Source organism: Chaetura pelagica, unplaced genomic scaffold, assembly GCF_000747805.2.
Source record: "Chaetura pelagica isolate M959 unplaced genomic scaffold, ChaPel_1.0 scaffold69, whole genome shotgun sequence".
Lineage (NCBI taxonomy): Eukaryota > Metazoa > Chordata > Aves > Apodiformes > Apodidae > Chaetura > Chaetura pelagica.
In genome coordinates this window covers 13,348,709-13,365,679 of record NW_009970724.1, presented here as the reverse complement: position 1 = coordinate 13,365,679, position 16,971 = coordinate 13,348,709, and the positions used below count along the sequence as shown (strand labels likewise).

The 16,971-nt window shown below is 37.7% G+C and overlaps 1 protein-coding gene across 1 annotated transcript; it reads right to left on the bottom strand.

The window, feature by feature from the left end:
• Positions 1-13,840: 13,840 nt before the first annotated feature.
• On the bottom strand, positions 13,841-16,965 carry ZNF281 (zinc finger protein 281). The gene has a single exon (XM_010006682.1). The coding sequence runs from the start codon at positions 16,963-16,965 to the stop codon at positions 14,578-14,580; it is 2,388 nt and encodes a 795-aa protein (XP_010004984.1). The 3' UTR covers positions 13,841-14,577.
• Positions 16,966-16,971: the final 6 nt, after the last annotated feature.

The window sequence follows — 16,971 nt, the reverse complement described above, 5'->3', positions numbered from 1 at the left end:
CTCTTTCTTCCTCCTCTTCCAGCAAACAGCAAATGTCTCATGCTAATAGATCTCTGCTGAAAACAAAGAGCAAAACAGCTGGGCAAAATAATTACTTGAGAAACATATTGCCTTCTTCCAGGTCCCTTACACAAACCTATACACAGACGTGATTCCAGCCCCCTGCGCCCCTGTTTCTACAAATAAGAAAGAAGCATGTATGTCTGTTAATTCCTTGTACAAAGCACATGTCATTCAAACACTGCTGTTATCAGTGGACAATCCCATGAGGTAGAGAAATTTCAAAATGCTACATGGCACAACTCTTTTACTTACAAACTCTTGCTAACACTAACTACCAAATCTACTTTGCTCAAAATAGTTAAGACCTTGGGTCAAGGAGACAGTGGCATTAGCACTCAACAGAAAATGTGCTTCTCTATACTAAAATAGCCACTTAAGCAAGAATGTGGAAATGATTTATCTTGCAATGTTTGAAGTTGGATCTTCACCTCAGCTATGTCATGACTGCACAATCAGTCAGAGGAAGACTGTTACACTTTCATACAAAGAAAAGGATATTCAACTCTTCACTATCAGTATCTAACAAGTAATATTACCTTTCAGAAAATAAGAAAAAGCGTAACTATCAGCTAGCGGAAACATTTATAACAATGGACTTAGAGACCTTCAGTGTCCCAGTCCCCAAATACAAATCTGTGTTTAATAATAGAAAGATAATGCAATTTCACTGAAAGCTGTTGTATTTAAATAAAACCGTATTTTTAATCCTAAATATTGCAGTGCTATATTAGCGTAAGATAATCAGAAAAATATTAAACTAAAAACTTAAATTGAAGCTTTATTAATAAAGTCTTGTAAACAAAAATATATTTTGAGGCAATGAAACAGCCAGGTAAGTTTGATTTCGGATTCAGTGATACTGCTTATGCATTCACTATCCTTTAAAAGTTGTATAATCCATAGGCAGTTTTATAAGTAGACTTTCCAATTAAGCACATTCAATACTGATAGCACTTTAGCATTCATGTAAGTTGCAGGATCAGACTCCACAGAACAACCAGATGGTCTTCTAGAGTTATAATGTGTTCAGTAAGATCACGAAATTATGGACTTGAGAGATATTTTTAACCAATTACCCTATTTTCCATAGACCTAATTACCTTTAGAAATCCCCTTCCTTAAGAAATCAATAAAGCTGCTAATGTGAAAAGTTAGTAGTTGTCATAAGTACAGGCACAAGAGCTTCTACTGGAATTGAGAAAGATGCCAACTTGTAGAGATTGAGCTACAGGATCTATTTTGCCTCTATAATTTTTACCAATATAGTGTCTAAATAAAACTAAATGCTTGTATTCCTGAAGAATTAGAAAGTTCTCACATTTATAGACATTCTTTCAGCAAGCATACCAGAACTGGAAGGAATAACTGGGGAATTAGGGAAGTTCAGCCAAAAACTGTTAGATTTTCTTCTCTTGACCTGTCAAAACTGTGCATATCCTCAAAACCAGTGAAATTCAGATGGTCTTTAGTTGTCCAGTATTTCAAGGTTTCAGTCATTATTCAGAAAAGTAGCAAGATAATAATTAAGATAGCATGATCATAGCCATTCCTAACCTGTACATAAAGGCTGGATACTATACATTCTATGCTTGAATTGCAGTATTTTTGAGAACCCATGGTATTCTTTATTTTAATAGTGCAAATATCAAGACAGGTCTATACGTTATAAATGAGGATGGCACAGGATTTCTTCTTGTCAGAAGTGAAAAATCCGTGCATAAATAGAGCAGTGATACTCAACTTTTAAAAGGTCAACTGCAAATGAAGCTCTCTGCCATGACTTCACTTTTATATTAATTCAGAAAAAAAGTCAGTGTAATGAGTTAGAAAGAACAGGCATTACAACCGAAATGATTATTTCCTGGCATACTATACATAATGACATATGTTTGTATCACTTACAGTGATGTCATATATAAATCAAACTACTCATGTTTATGTTTTGAAGAGAGTATCTAAAACCATAAATATTGCTTTTAAGTGAGTATATCAGAGAAAGCACCAACGGCATGACATGGAGGGAAATGAATGCTTGGACCAGAGGCAACTCCATTCTAAAGGCATAGAAAATATGCCAGCAGACTTGACCTCCTGACCTGAAGTTTTAGATAAAGTACCACAAAAGAAAGAGAACAATCAGCAATTAAACTAATGAGGAAAAAAAACAGAAGGAAAAAAAAAAAAAAGGAAAACCATGTTGACAATCAATTTGAATTGAGTTTGTCACAGAAAAACACCAGCCCTGTCCTACTCAGAAGCCCCCCACACACACCTGTGCCAGGATAAGTATTTTGCCAGGCTGCAAAGAATAGGATGAAGAGTATGATGTATGTGAAAAATGAGCCTTTTTTTTTTGCTAGAGAGAACAAGCAACCAAGGACTGCAGAATGTAGGCTGGCATCATTCAGTAAGTGCCACTTGGAGAATTCAAAATGCAGCCGCAGAACACAAGACAAACAATGGTGAAAAAGCCTAAATAAAAGCCCCCACACTGTTATTTCTTTCATGACAAAAAAAAAAAAAAAGAAAAAGTGGAATAATAAAAAACATTTCCCATCAAGTTTAGCTATAGTACTCTTACACTCCACACCAGTTAATAAGAGAGTGCTTACAACAGGTGGGAACGTGTGTATGTGATTGTACATGATGCACTGCTTTAGCTCACAATAAAATTTAAATCAAACTAAACTTAATATCTTTCCAGAGCTCAATCTGCAATACGGGAAGGTTGTTCCCATTTAGTTTAAAATAGATGACTCCTCAACTTAAGCTAAGATCATTTGTTTTAACTAAAAACAACACTTTGTGGAAATTTTATTTAAATAATTTTAAAAATACATTTTAAATACATCTTTATTCAGTGAGAAAAGACTGTGCAAGCATCTCATTCACTATCTGGGCAGTTACACTTCTCAAAACTATTCTTCAGTATTGTCTGCAGTTTGAGAGTGGTTCATTAATGTAATACTACCAATTTAACACACAAACCTAACCTAATTTCTGGCTGCAGGTACTACTAGAAGGGGAAGGTACCTTTTCTACATATCCTCCATAAAGCTCCAATTATTTTTTAAATGGATTAATTTGGTATTTACTTTATATACAGATGTTTAGAAAAGTATAATAGAATTACTAGAACAAATTGTCCTGATAAAATTCTCCATTGCAATGATAGAGAAATAAACAAATAAGTAGATTTATATGTTTATATTAAAGAAAAAGGTTTTGGAGGGCAACAGAACCACCGGGACTTCCACATACATAAACACACAACTTGCTTATACTGCAGCTCATTCAATTAAATAGCCTTCAAAGGAGTAGATGTCTGATGGATTATGGTATTATAACTGGATAATTTGCAGCACTAGCTCATCCATAGGAATATGGAACTTGCAACATCAGATAAACTAGCTATTGTGTCTGGTCACATAACTTGCCTGAGGCAATGCAATTCCTGATGTTTCAATGGGAGCTGTAGAAAGTCCAGTCCATCTTCATTGCTTTTAATACTACTTCAGCTGACATACTATATATATATATATATATATAGTATAGTATATCTACTATATATATATATTTAACTAACAGTGTACAGTTTGCCTTCTACAATGCTACCCCAAAACCTTTCAAGATCTTGTTGTCAGTAGCTTGTGGTTGCAAAGCTGATGACTCAGACCAACATCTCATTAACCACAATTGACACTGTCAGATTCTTTCTGGGCACACACACGCATGGAAATAAATATACACAGTGTTTATTCAGAAAGCTCTGCTCACTTCTAAGAAAAATGCTAATAAAAAATATCTTGTCTTAACAATGCAAAACAGGGAGGAAAAAGAAGAGCTTTCTCTTTGGAAATCTCTGGTACTCCCAAAGATGACTGAGTTTCAATAGCAATGTATCCTTTCTGTCAGGGGTACACTGCTGCTTATTTTCAATAAAATCTACTTAAATTAATCAAGATAATATAAACTTCAGAGAAACCATAGTTGGCCCTGTTCCTCCAGTATGCTAGAATATGTGCCTCCTACTTGCTGAGAAGGGTAAAACCAAGCTATCCATGTAAATGTCAGTTAAAAAGTTACATATCATGACAACAGAAAGATGTCCAAGTTGCAAGTAACAGCCCTCTGGATCTCATACAGAAGAAATAAAACCTATTACAGAGAACAGGAAATAGTGTAAAGGGACAAGAAGTCTGGTGAAACTGGAGCAGAAATGGAAGAACAGAACAGGTAGCTGGATGCAGAAACCAGTCAGGCAAAGAATGCAGGAACAGAAAAAAACAAGCTTAGGACAGAAGAAGTTGACACATAAAAGATGATGGAATTAGCAAAGCAGGAGCCAAGAGAGAAAAGAGGCAAAGACCTGTAGAGCAGGGAAACCTGAATGAGATTTACTCACTGAGTTAAGAACTGCAGTAAGAAATGCAGCATTAGAACAAGGTAGAAGGAACAAGGGTCAAGTCTGAGATAACAAGTAAGAGTCTGTATGCCAGAATGACTGCTTCCTGGTCCATGATGAAGATCAAAATAACCAAGCACACCATTATTAAGATATCAGCATCTACCTGTGAAAACAACTAGTAAAGATATTTTCTCCACTGGTCCTGTTTCACAGAGGGTGACAACCAGCCACTATCGTCAGTTACTCTGCTAGCTCAAATGACAATGGTCCTTGTCATCTAAGGGCTTTTGATCTGCTCCTGAACAAGATCATGACTAGGAAGTTCACCTTGTGGCATTTTGCCCGTTTTCTCAGCTTGCTATTTTAAAAAAGAGAAAAAAAAACAAAAACCACCCAAACCAGCAACAAAAAAAACAAACCCAAAAAACCCCCAAACCAAATCAACAATAACATAAAAAAACACCCCCAAAAAAACCCATCGAGGAAAAACATTGACTTGGGAATATGGCTTCGTGCTGAACTTGATAGAGTAGGGTTAATGGTTACACTCAATGATCTTAAGGGTCTTTTCCAACCTAAGTGATTCTACAGCTCTATGTACAGAAAAACTGTACAAGAATATCAAGATTACAACTTGAAGCCATAATATTTATCCTGAGGCTAGTTGTTAAATATTTTCTGACAAACTCCCTACATTCAGTACTAAAGACTGACACACATGAATAAAGGGCTGGCTTTACATGTAATTGTAGCAAAAAGTTTCATAAAAATCAATAATCACCATGTTCAGCAATAATATGGCTTTGCATCTCAAAGAGGATGGTTAGAGATAACACTTAAGTGGAATGTTAGTCCAGTACCTACACTTTGAAAAATATAACACCTTTCTATTGCAACATCTCAGGGAATCAGGGATTTTCACCAAAATTTTTAGGGCATTTACATTATGTATACTTGACAAACTAAGTACACACAGGGCATGCACTGAAGAGGGTTTAAAAGCATGAAAAATATATCTCTAAGCATAAACCAAAGACTTACTGTTTATAAAAGCCAGAAAAGTTGAAGACGGAAATACTGAGTTACTCCAAACAACACCCTCTGATAAACCCCAAGGACCATGATGAAATCAAGTCTAACAAACAAAAGAAGTGCAGGGCACAGAAATGAAAGGCCTACAGCTGGTATGTGAGAAAGACGCCAACATCAGTTGAAAGCCATTACTTAAAACTAGTCCTACAATAGCTATCCAAAAAGTATTAAATAATCCATTATCATCGATAACTTAGCACCACATGGAATCCCAGGATACACTGCAACATCATTTAGCATTACTGCCCTGATCCTGAGACAGCCAGACTAGACCCACCAAAGACGACCCAAATTACATTGCTGTAATATCCAGCTTTGATTAAGCCTTGAAAAACATCTGGAATACCAAACTTATGTTCCTGCTGTCATCCATTCACTGTATACATTTTAATCCTCATCCTCTTTAATCATTTTTTGCTTTCTGTTTAAAAAAAAATAAAAATCTGGCTCAACCAGTCAAGATAATATTTTGCAACAACCAAGCCCGTGACCAGAGTAACAGCTAACAGCAATGCCTGAAACAGCCTAATGCTGTTAAAACTTATCAACAGACTGATAAGATAATGCTCTGTGCCTGCCTTTCTCCAACAGAAAGATTCCAAGTTAAAGTCTGAACCAAAAACAGAAGCTGTATTCTCCCTGCTTTGCTTTTTTCTCTTCTCCTGCATGAGCTCTGAACAAGAGCAGCCTCAAGCAAGGCTATTTAAGCTAAATCTTGGTGAAAAGAAAAAAAAAAGCAATTACCATCTCTCAAATCATATCAGTGTTAGCTTCATGTTTCCTTATGGTAACGTTCTACAGTTAATAAGAAAGAAAAGAAGGAAAGTAGAATACAAAGAAGCTAACATGATTTTACTTATAAATGCTTTCACTGTCTTCTTCATCTTTACTAAAAGACTAAGGATGACTTGTCATGGAAAATGTCTACAAATTCAAGCAGACTCAAGTGTCCAAGCTAGACATCTGAAAACATACTTAACTGCTTAGCACTACATAGTGACAGGATTCCTACCATTGTCTTGAATTGTCTAGCCCATTTGTGCCATTAAACAATGTGCTCTCAGGCACCGCACTGTACTACTTCTAGAGACAACACTGTCTCCTCAGCACAAAATCTGCAGTTGCTGTTTAGCACAGACCAACAATCAAACAAAACTATAGAGAATCAGAACTGTTGATGTTGGGAAAGGGCCTCTTGGGGTCATCTTGCCCAAATGCCCTGCTCAAGCCCAGGTCAGCTAGAGCAGGCTGTCCAGGACCACATCCAGTCAAGCTTTAACTATCTCCACAGACAGAGATTCCACAACTTCTCTGGCAAGTTATTCCTGTGTTTGACAACCCACTCAGTAATAAAGTGTTTTCTTGTGCTCAGGTGAAATTTTATGTTTTAATTTATGCCCACTGTCTCTTGTCCTATCAGTGGGCACTACAGTAAAGAGCCTGGCTCCCTCATCTTCATTCTTTTCCACTAGGCATTTATGCACATTGCTAAAATCCCCCTGAGCCTTTTCTTGAATGCTCCCAGCTATCCCAGCCTCTCCTAACATGAAGGAGATTCCAGGGCCTAAATCTTCTGCATGACACTGCACTGAACTCATTTCAGTGAATATGTGTCTCTTGTACTGTGGAGCCAGGATATGGCCTTAGCAGTGCTGAGTAGACTTCTTGAAGGCTGCAGATGCTTTTCCTGATACAGGCTTTTTTGCCAAGAGCATTTTTTTGGCTCTTGTTTAGCTTGCTGTCCACCAGAACCCCAAAGTCCTTCTCAGCAAAGCTCCTTTCCAGCACATTGGCCCCCAGAAGGTACTGATACCCGGGGTTATTCTTCCCCAGATGCAGGACTGAGCATTTCACTTAGCTGAAGTTCAGTCTGCTAAATGCTTGGCATGGCAGCTTGCAACTTTTGCTTCACATTAGCACATTAAGATAAAATAGAAACCATTTGTTTACCGTAACTTTTCTAGCGTGTGCAGTAACTGCATAGCACTTGATCTTCACTAAGAATTTACCTCACTCCTTGGTATAATTTTTCCCCCAGAAAAAAAATTAATAATTGTTTCTGCTTCCACCCCGCAAAGAATTTGACTTGAAGTTGTAAAAATAAAAGGCTCTGGTATCAATTTGGTCAGGTCCTAGCTTATAAAGTAAGCTTTATGGCTGTCTTCATGTTTGAAGAGGAGAACAAGTTAATTAAATCTTTCTAACCAACTATTAACATACTGTTCTACATATCTTTTGATCTTTGCATATTAAAGTCACTTCTCACTGCACACAAGGCCTGTTATACAGTTATTAGCATATTGTTTTGCTGCATTACATTTTAAGGACTTAAAATATTATCTAGTCACTGGTATTTCACTCTTAGTTTACACAGCTGTGAAATAACATGTATACTCTAAAACTTACCTTTTCTTTTTTCTCTTTAAAAAGCTGTCCCTTTGATGAAGCATCTCAAAGAGGCAGACTCCCAGTCAAAATCCCCGATTCAGGGGCTCACCCAAGCTGTAGCCTTATGGGAGAATAGTATTTGCCATTGAGGAAACAACCTGCTCTTCAAAAGAACATGTACTCAGGTCCTTGGCTAAAAAAAACAACCAACCAAACAACCCAACAACCTATTTCCTGTTTCTACTTCTTTACAGGAGTTAAATAAATAAATCATTATCTGATCGCAGATCACAGTTCAATACCTGACTTCTTACAGAAAAAGAATGAATTTCCATTCTCTACCTTCAGTGAACACTGAAGTGTTTGTTCTGCTACACAGGCCTCCCCTCTACAAGAGACAGCACAACTCAGATTGACATCGCTGAAACCTTGAGAAAGTCCTAAACTAGCAGGTAGTTCCATTATTTAAGAATGACGGATGATTCTCTAGAGTTAAAGATAATTGCTGAGCACTGTAATTTAAAAGCCTCTGCTGAAGTTGGATGGAGCAACATGGTCTCCCCATTAGCAAACAGCCACAACATTTATGTGCTTTCTGCAAAATGCTTTGCTTTTTTATACAGGCAACCAAGTGATTTGAGCCTTCCTATATTTCAACACAGTGCATTTCAAGCCCGCAGTTACACATAAAATAACTGGAAAGTGAATGACGTGAAGATTTGGGATTTTTCTAGATTCACAATTGTAAGATGTTACTGGTAATTTTGAACCCCACATTGCTGTGTATCCAAAAATCAAAACAGACTACAACAGAGTATCTTAAGAAACCAGAAGGCTCTTTACTGGTCATACGGCATGTCTAGTTTTCTTCTTTTCCCAACTCCTTGCCACACATAACTCCTGAATAATATCTATACTGACAAGAAGCTCCATTTCTAGATTTTCCAAACTGGCAATTTACAATACATTTTCTTATCTTTTGATTTTGTTCACTGATGGGAGAAGACGGATCCTTTGCTTTATTTGCGTCTTTTCTGGCAGAGAAATAATTAAAAAAACAGAACAGCTCTTTGAGAAGCTTGTGTCAGCTTCATTGTCAAGACAAAGGTCACTGCATTCCTATTCATGATGACCTACAACTGTACCCATTTAAAGACTTCATTATGCTATATGAGAGGAACCTCTTTCTCAGAGCTTTTAGTTTAGCTTCATTGTGAAAACAACAGAGCATGCAAGCACCAGAAAAGTGTTAAAAACAGTAAAAATTGACAACTTTAGCTACTAGCACTCTTAATCCATTACATCCACTCTTAAGGTGACTTGTGTGAAGCATGATTTACCAGAGCCATGTAAAACAAAATAAAAACATACTTCTAAAGTGCTTCTTCAAACTCTAAAATAAGCAATCACATTTAGTGTACCTACACAAAAATTATTGCAATCTCTCTCTCAAAAAAAAATAAATCTAAGTCCTAACATCTCGAGATGAGTAACTGGTTTAACCGACAATCTCCCCAGACTAATATCACATGACTATTATAGAAGTAAAGTCAGAAGTTTTAATTAAGAACACTCAAGAAATAAACTTTTAAATCATGTATACATTTCATGCACCCTTAACTCTACACTAAGATCACCAAGTGCACATGTTTAGTGACTGAACATGTCACTGGTTTGATGGATCAAGTACATGAACTGCTTCATGATATAATTTGACCTAACTTTGTAAGGTTGACAAATTTCCTAAGCTACACAGGCTGAGTATTTTTAGTGACACATCTCCATTGTTTGCATTTTAATAACCCTCTGGACTAAAGCTGGCCAGACCTGATATAGCAGAATTTAGGCACAAATATCTGCATTTCCTTTTCACAACCTGAATTCATATTTGGAAATGGTAGGTCCTTAAAAAAAACCCTAGGTGTTCTAAGAAACAGGGATTGCTGTGCTGCCTCTCACATTTCCAAATAATTGACCACAGCCCAGCTGCAAAAGGAAGGCCTTGTTTTCTCTACTAAGATGGTGTGATTGCCTACTGCCTCTTCAGACATGATGGGGTCATGAGCTTCTACGAGTAAACTATTTAAAACTATTTAAACTATTTAAAATACATTAAAATACTATTTAACTATTTAAAATACATCTCAAGGTAAGAATATATTAATATAATTTTTAAAACTTATTAAATGAATTCTAAATTCTTTCTTCATTTTGAGTCTGGCTAGATAATATTTTATCAAATTTCAGACCAATCCCCAAGTATAGAGGCAGCTTTCTAGTGTGGCATTATACTATTACTTAGGACAACCTTGGGTTTAAAGTTGCCAAATCCACTGGAAAGTCAAGAAAAACAAAATCATAGAATCATAGAATCTTAGGGGTTGGAAGGGACCTTGAAAGATCATCTAGTCCAACCCCCCTGCCAGAGCAGGGTCACCTAGAGTACATCACACAGGAACGCATCCAGGTGGGTTTTGAATGTCTCCAGTGAAGGAGACTCCACAACCTCCCTGGGCAGCCTGTTCCAGTGCTCTGTCACTCTCACAGTGATAATACAGTGCTACACAAGTGTGACACAAACCCTGGAAAATTCCACCTCAATGGTTAAGGCTGATAGTCAGCAGGGGCTGAAAACAGCATCTTCGATTCTCAAGTGACCTGACTCCCTTCAACACTTACAATAAAAACCAGCAAGGTAGTAACTTACACATTCTCACACATCTTCTCATTTATAACAAACACTTCCAGGATCACAACTGCAACTTCACATGAACAACACTGATTTCTAGTTTGTGGGAAAAAAAAGCAGAAGCATCACTCAAGACAAAGATGCTGTTTTTATGCATATAACATTGGGGAGCAGGGAGAGGGATCCAAACAATTGAAACAATGAAAAAAAAAAAAAAAATCACTAATGAAATACACATAATTATCCCTCTATCTTCTCAAGGTCTCCATGAGGCATCAGGCAGCTTTTCTTCATCAAAAACCTGTAATTGTAATCTCCTTTCACACCGTTGTATTTTCCAATATTTTTCATTTCACCAATTTCTTACTCTTAGTATTTCACCCACTACTCTTAAATTTGTAACCAATTTCAGTAATTCAGGAACTGCTACAGATATTTAGCTAGCTCTTACGATTATATGCAGGCACGTCAGATGTACTTTCAGGGGCTTGGGACATCCAAACCCATTCAGAGTTCACAGTACCATAACGCACTTGCTGAAAGCAAAAACATGTTACATGAGCTACTACAATAACAATCGTATCAGTTTACATGCAATTTTATATCACCACCTATATTTATTTTTCTTTATGCTCCTGTTAGTAGTAGGAAACAGGTTATCATTCCCCTCCTAGAATTACTTAATAAAAAAAAAAAAAAAAAAAAAAAGCCAAATTCAGGAACTGCAGAGAAAAAAAATCCAGGGCTGTTTTGCTTTTTTTTCCTTCTCTCACTGCCACACCCCTAAAGTTTTAGACAACTATGTAGTTCTTTCTAATATTTAGCAGACACACACATACCCTGATTTCTAGGCATTTTACCATATCCTTAACCTGTATTATTTAATGAAAAATTAATTTCTACTCCATGTTAAATTAGGAAGAGGTCTAGTTCTGTTCTATTTAGAAACATTTTCAAATTACTGCTAAGCTGTGGAAAGAACAAACAAAATTCCAATGATATCTCCCTCAGATATTCTGAAATAATTCCTAGCAGTGCTCTCAATATTAAACATTAAATATATCTGACATTTACTTTGGAAAGTTTTCATCCTTACTTGCTTTTCAGCAAGCAAATAATTTCTCCCTTGTCTATGTCATTGCCTTGATTCAAATTGCTGTCTTCCACTCTTCAATACTCTACTTTTCAGCCATTCTGAGACATTTAGCACTGCTAGCTACATTCATATGCGAAGTTGAACAAAAACACAAATTGAGGAAGTCCAAGAACTATCTTCAGATTATCTTAAATGTTTTTAAATGCTTTGTAATATTATTTTTACTAGGCTTTTCTCATAATGTAGACACTAGAGCAGGAGAAAAAAAAATCCAACAAAACCAAACAAAAATAAAGCAAGAGAACTTTCTGAAATCTTTACTTTGAACAAAACTGTATTATATGTGTCATTCTGGATTTCCAGCAATTACAGAAAATCTTTGAAGTTAACAATATTAAATGTATATATTTTTAACCAAAATTGCATCTATAAAAACACAGGTTTAAAAAGATGAGGTTGTACAAACAGTTTAACTTCAGGAAATTCATTAGTTTTTGCCTTGGAAGCTAAAGGTATGAGAGAGAACCCTGATTTCTAAAACAGTGCATTCAGATTATTTGATCAAAAAAGAAACTTAAGGAAGAAAACAAGCTGAAAACATGCCACTAAGTCATATTATTCCTTCTCAAAATTTTAACTCCTAACATTTCCTTCATAGATTCTCAAATGTATGGCTGGATAACAGAAGTGGTATCTTTATGATTTTCTGAATAATGGAGTTTATTAGTATTAAGTTAAAGCGAATGGCCAGAACAATACATATGCAACTTCTACTACACACAATATAAAGAATGTAAATTATAACCTCTGTGAAACAAAAGGTACTGAAAAAGCCAACACAATGGTTATGGACTATTCCATCCCTGATAAAAAGCTGTTAGCGAACAGTTGCTGTTTGCTTGTTTAAACTGAAATGTGGTGAAATACATAATCACGTATAAAGAAAAAGTTAATGGAGTTATATGGATTCTATGAGAACAAACTCTAGGTTAGTAAGGAAAAAAAACAGTTCATTTAGTAAAAGGATATTACAAGTAGGCTCAGGTTTCAATTTTTAGTGGTGAGGGACAATGGGAGAAATTACCCAGGATTTTTGTAACAATTCATTTAATAATACACCACTTTCATAACAGAAGTGTTTAACACTTGCACAATGTTAATAACTTTATTATACATGGAAGCCTGTAATAGGCTGATTACACAATAAGACTGCAAACAACCACTGGTACTTTCCTGATACCAGAAAAGTACATAAGACTGAAACATCACCAAGAGTACATAAAAAACCATCAGCATAAACATCACCAAAATCACATTAAAAAACTAATCAAAAAATACATTTGCAAAAAGTGGTTTAGAGCAGTGCCACTGCCTTTCAGCAGCTTTGAATGGCCACCAGTAGAAGGTTTCCGTGGCTCCACAGGCATCGATCAGGATTCACATATAATAAATAATGTACCACAAAATATACATAAAGTAAGGCAATAATTCCAAATAAAAGTTCTGTTGATATTAACAAGCCACTCAAGTTCTACTCTTGTAGTTGATGTCATCACCAGAAACCTTTGATGGAATTGCAGCCTTAGGCCCTAAAAGCCTGCAATGATGAACTGCTGCAAACCCCTACATCCATAAAGAGCTCCAGTGACACCAACTGGTACACTGCTGGGCACAGGGGTCCATGTTAGCTGATCCTGATGCAGGACAGGGGCCTTAGTATGTACAATTGGGAGTATATTATTTCTTATCGTACATGGAAACCTTGACATAATTCTACAACATGTGGCTGTTCATTGTTCATCATCCGATGTCATTAAGACATCAGAAAGTACGTAAGATATGCGCTTTCTGGAATGTAAATATTTTAAAATACTAGCTATTAACTTTGGGTGAGAGAATGAGTAGGGAAGCAGGAGAATAAAAGGTGTAAATTAAGAGGGGTGAGAAAACCCCAAGATGAAGTCCAGAAGAATCAGGAGCACAACAAAAGAGAGGAAACCTTATACACTAAAGAATGTGGAAAAGGGGAAGAGCAAGAGACTTGTCTTTTTTAAACCATGTATAAAAAAAAATATGTATCCCAAAAGCATATCTGGAGTATGACTGTAGCTTCATGTTAGGGTTCTAATGACAGGAACCAGACACAGACATCTCTCACAGTTTGTGTCAACAGAATCTCTTTAAAGAACTACAGTCTTCCACAAGAGTTCTGGGGATATTACTGTTCATATTAAAGCTACCATTCTGGGCTCTTCGTACAGACCCAAGAATATTTGCTCCACCTGCCTGGAATGAACATCACCCGGAAGAACAGGAGTACTTTAAAAGCAACAAGATTTAGGTAGCAAAATTCTTTCAGATCAGCCCAGACATAAGAGACAGCAATTTGAAATGTCACAGATCCCTTCATCATATTTGTCACTATTTGTAAATTGGAAGTTCCAATACACTAGTGGTGCATAGAATTCCCATGCTTCATTACACTTTCCTGAGAGTAAAGCAATTAGAATAAACCTTAGTCCTAGGAACAAAGTTAATTTTTTGCATTTTAAACTTTTGGGCTATTCCCTGACGACCTCCATAACATAAATTTGATTGCTAAACATTGTCACTTGAACAAAAACACTATTTTAATCTATTGATTTTTGATTTAAAACCATAATAAACAGATCTAAAAAAAAAATAAAAATCACACTAACAAACTAAATATGAAAAGTTGCATTGAAAGGGCATGTTACATTATTCTTAACAGGACCGTGCAGAAACATTCCAATGGCAGTGTTGTCAAAGTAAAACAAAATTACATTAATAAGACCCCACAGCCTAGTCACAGTTGGGACCTTACCTGTAACTCTGGCTGGTTGGGGTTTTTACTCGTGTACTACATGGCTCACTTACATCAGACATCATATTTGTATACCCTGAGAAATCTGAGACTGAAGTCCTTACTCTATGGTCCACTTCTCCATTAGAGTTAGTGATAAAAGTCATTGGCACCCTGCTGCCCGACTTAAACTGAGAACCAAACGCTTGTGCAAAGTTCTCGATCTGGTAGGTTGATCTAGGCTCTATGTCCTTCTGAGGATCTATCTGGCTAGTTAACTCCTGAGATGGAATCTGAAAGCTCGTTGAGGATTCTAAGTTTTTCTGTTCCTTCTGGCCAGTCAGTTTCTGAGATGTTGACTGGTAGTTAGATGAAGTCTCCAAGTTTTTCTGTGGATCAATGAGATCATCCAGCTCTTGAGAAGGAGTCAACTGTTGATGCGTAGCCTCCAAGGCAGACAAATAAAAGCCTGGTTGAGATCCAAGCAACATCCCAAATGGAGGTTTTGGCAACGCAGTTGGCAATACTGAGGTAACAGATTGGCTGAAGCCACACTCAAGGGGAGATGTAGTGTATATCTGTTTGTCTTGAAACAGAGTGTGGTTATGGAGAGTAGAAGACAAGCTAACAAACTGGAAACTGGGTCCAAAAGCAAAACCAGTGCTATTGGTTGTTCTTTCGAAGGCTTGTTGGAGGTATTTGGAGTATTCTTGCAACATGCTTGCCTTATCATTTGAAACAGTTTGAGAGTTAGGGCTCAAGTTTTCTTCCTGAACTATCTCTGAATGTTCTCCTGAGGTGTGCAAGTCCACACGCTGTTCAGTTATACTGAAAGGATCTTCTTTCTGGCTTTCTGATTTGTGAGAGTACTGGTCTAAAAGGCTCTGCAAGACTTCATCAGGAATACCAGACTTGTCGTGGCAAGACTTGATTTCATTATTTAAAGATGCTGAATCAATAAGAGATAATGGAGCTTCGTTATCCATAACACTAACACCTGCTGACTGGATGACGGACTGCTGGGAAGTCATGTGTCCAACATTAACTGAAAAGGCACTGTTACTGCTTGCAGTCTGTAGGTATCTTCTTTTCTTCGAAAACTGCATGGCATCATCATAATTGCTACTTATTTGACTTGGTTTACCACCTGTACTTTGGAGAAGCCCAATAGCTTCTACACCAGTATTGGCTACTAGGCCAAGAGAGCCACTCTGTTTCCCCGACAGTGGTTTTTGCCCCAAAATATCTGGCAGTGGTGATACAAAATTAAGGTAATTTTTGTCTGTCTGTTTTCTGCTTCCTTTTTTCAAGACCAATTTTGGCACCTTTTTCTGAAGTTCTTCTATGCCTGTGCCAACTAGACCACCACTGGAAGACACAATAGGAATATCAACTGCATAATTTGGCATGGCCACATTACTTGTAACTTGAGATTCAGTTACTTTGCTGCTACACTTATTTCCTTTGTTTTCAGTGGATATACTTTTTGTTTTACTTTTTCTCCTTGAGGAACTTATATTTCCCTGAGACAACGCAGCCAAGCTACTCATGTTATTTGATGATCCAGGCTCCATTCCAGCACCTGCTTTACCTATGGCTTCACCACATGTTCTTCTGTGCTTCAACAGTCTATCAGTCCTTGAAAAATACTGCTGACAAGTGTCACATTTATATGGCTTTTCTCCACTGTGTGTCCTCTTGTGTCTTTCCATGTGGTACTTCTGGATGAACTTCATACTACACTGGTCACACCCAAAAGGTTTCTCCCTACTGTGGATCTTCTCGTGTCTCTGCAGTAAGTACTTCTGGATGAAACCCATGCTGCACTGGCTGCACTGAAAAGGCCTTTCCCCCGTGTGAATGAGCACATGTCTGCGCAAGTGGTAAGAGCTCCTGAAGGCAGCGCTGCAGTGCTCGCAGACGTGAGGTTTCTGACTGGGGGACGCAATGGCACCTTCCGCATCTCCCACCAGGGGGGGTTTTGATGAAGCACTTGGCTTCCGCTTGGCTTTGATTCCCTGAGTTTCTGGCTTTGGCCTCTTTGCCTTCTTGACCTGGGCGTCATGCTTTGGCTCACCCGAGCTCCCAGGGGCGCCCTCGCCTCTGCCACTCAGTAACAGGTCTCGGTGGGGATGCTGGTGCAGGTGGTGAAGAAGGCTGAGGTCCTGAATCACACCCTGGCCAGTTCCTTCCCCGCTGCTGCTCCCCAGGCCGGGGGGCCTCTCTTCTGCCGCTCCCCCAAAGAGCCCCCCGTAGTGGTGATGGTGCTGCGGCGGCTGCTGCTCCTCCTCCTCGCTGGGTTTCTCTTGCTTGATGCTCACTAGGGACTGCAAAAAGCCCCAGGGGCTCCTCTGCGAGGAGGGAGCGGAGGGGAAAGCCCCCGCCGGCTCCTTCTTGAAAGTCATGTCCTG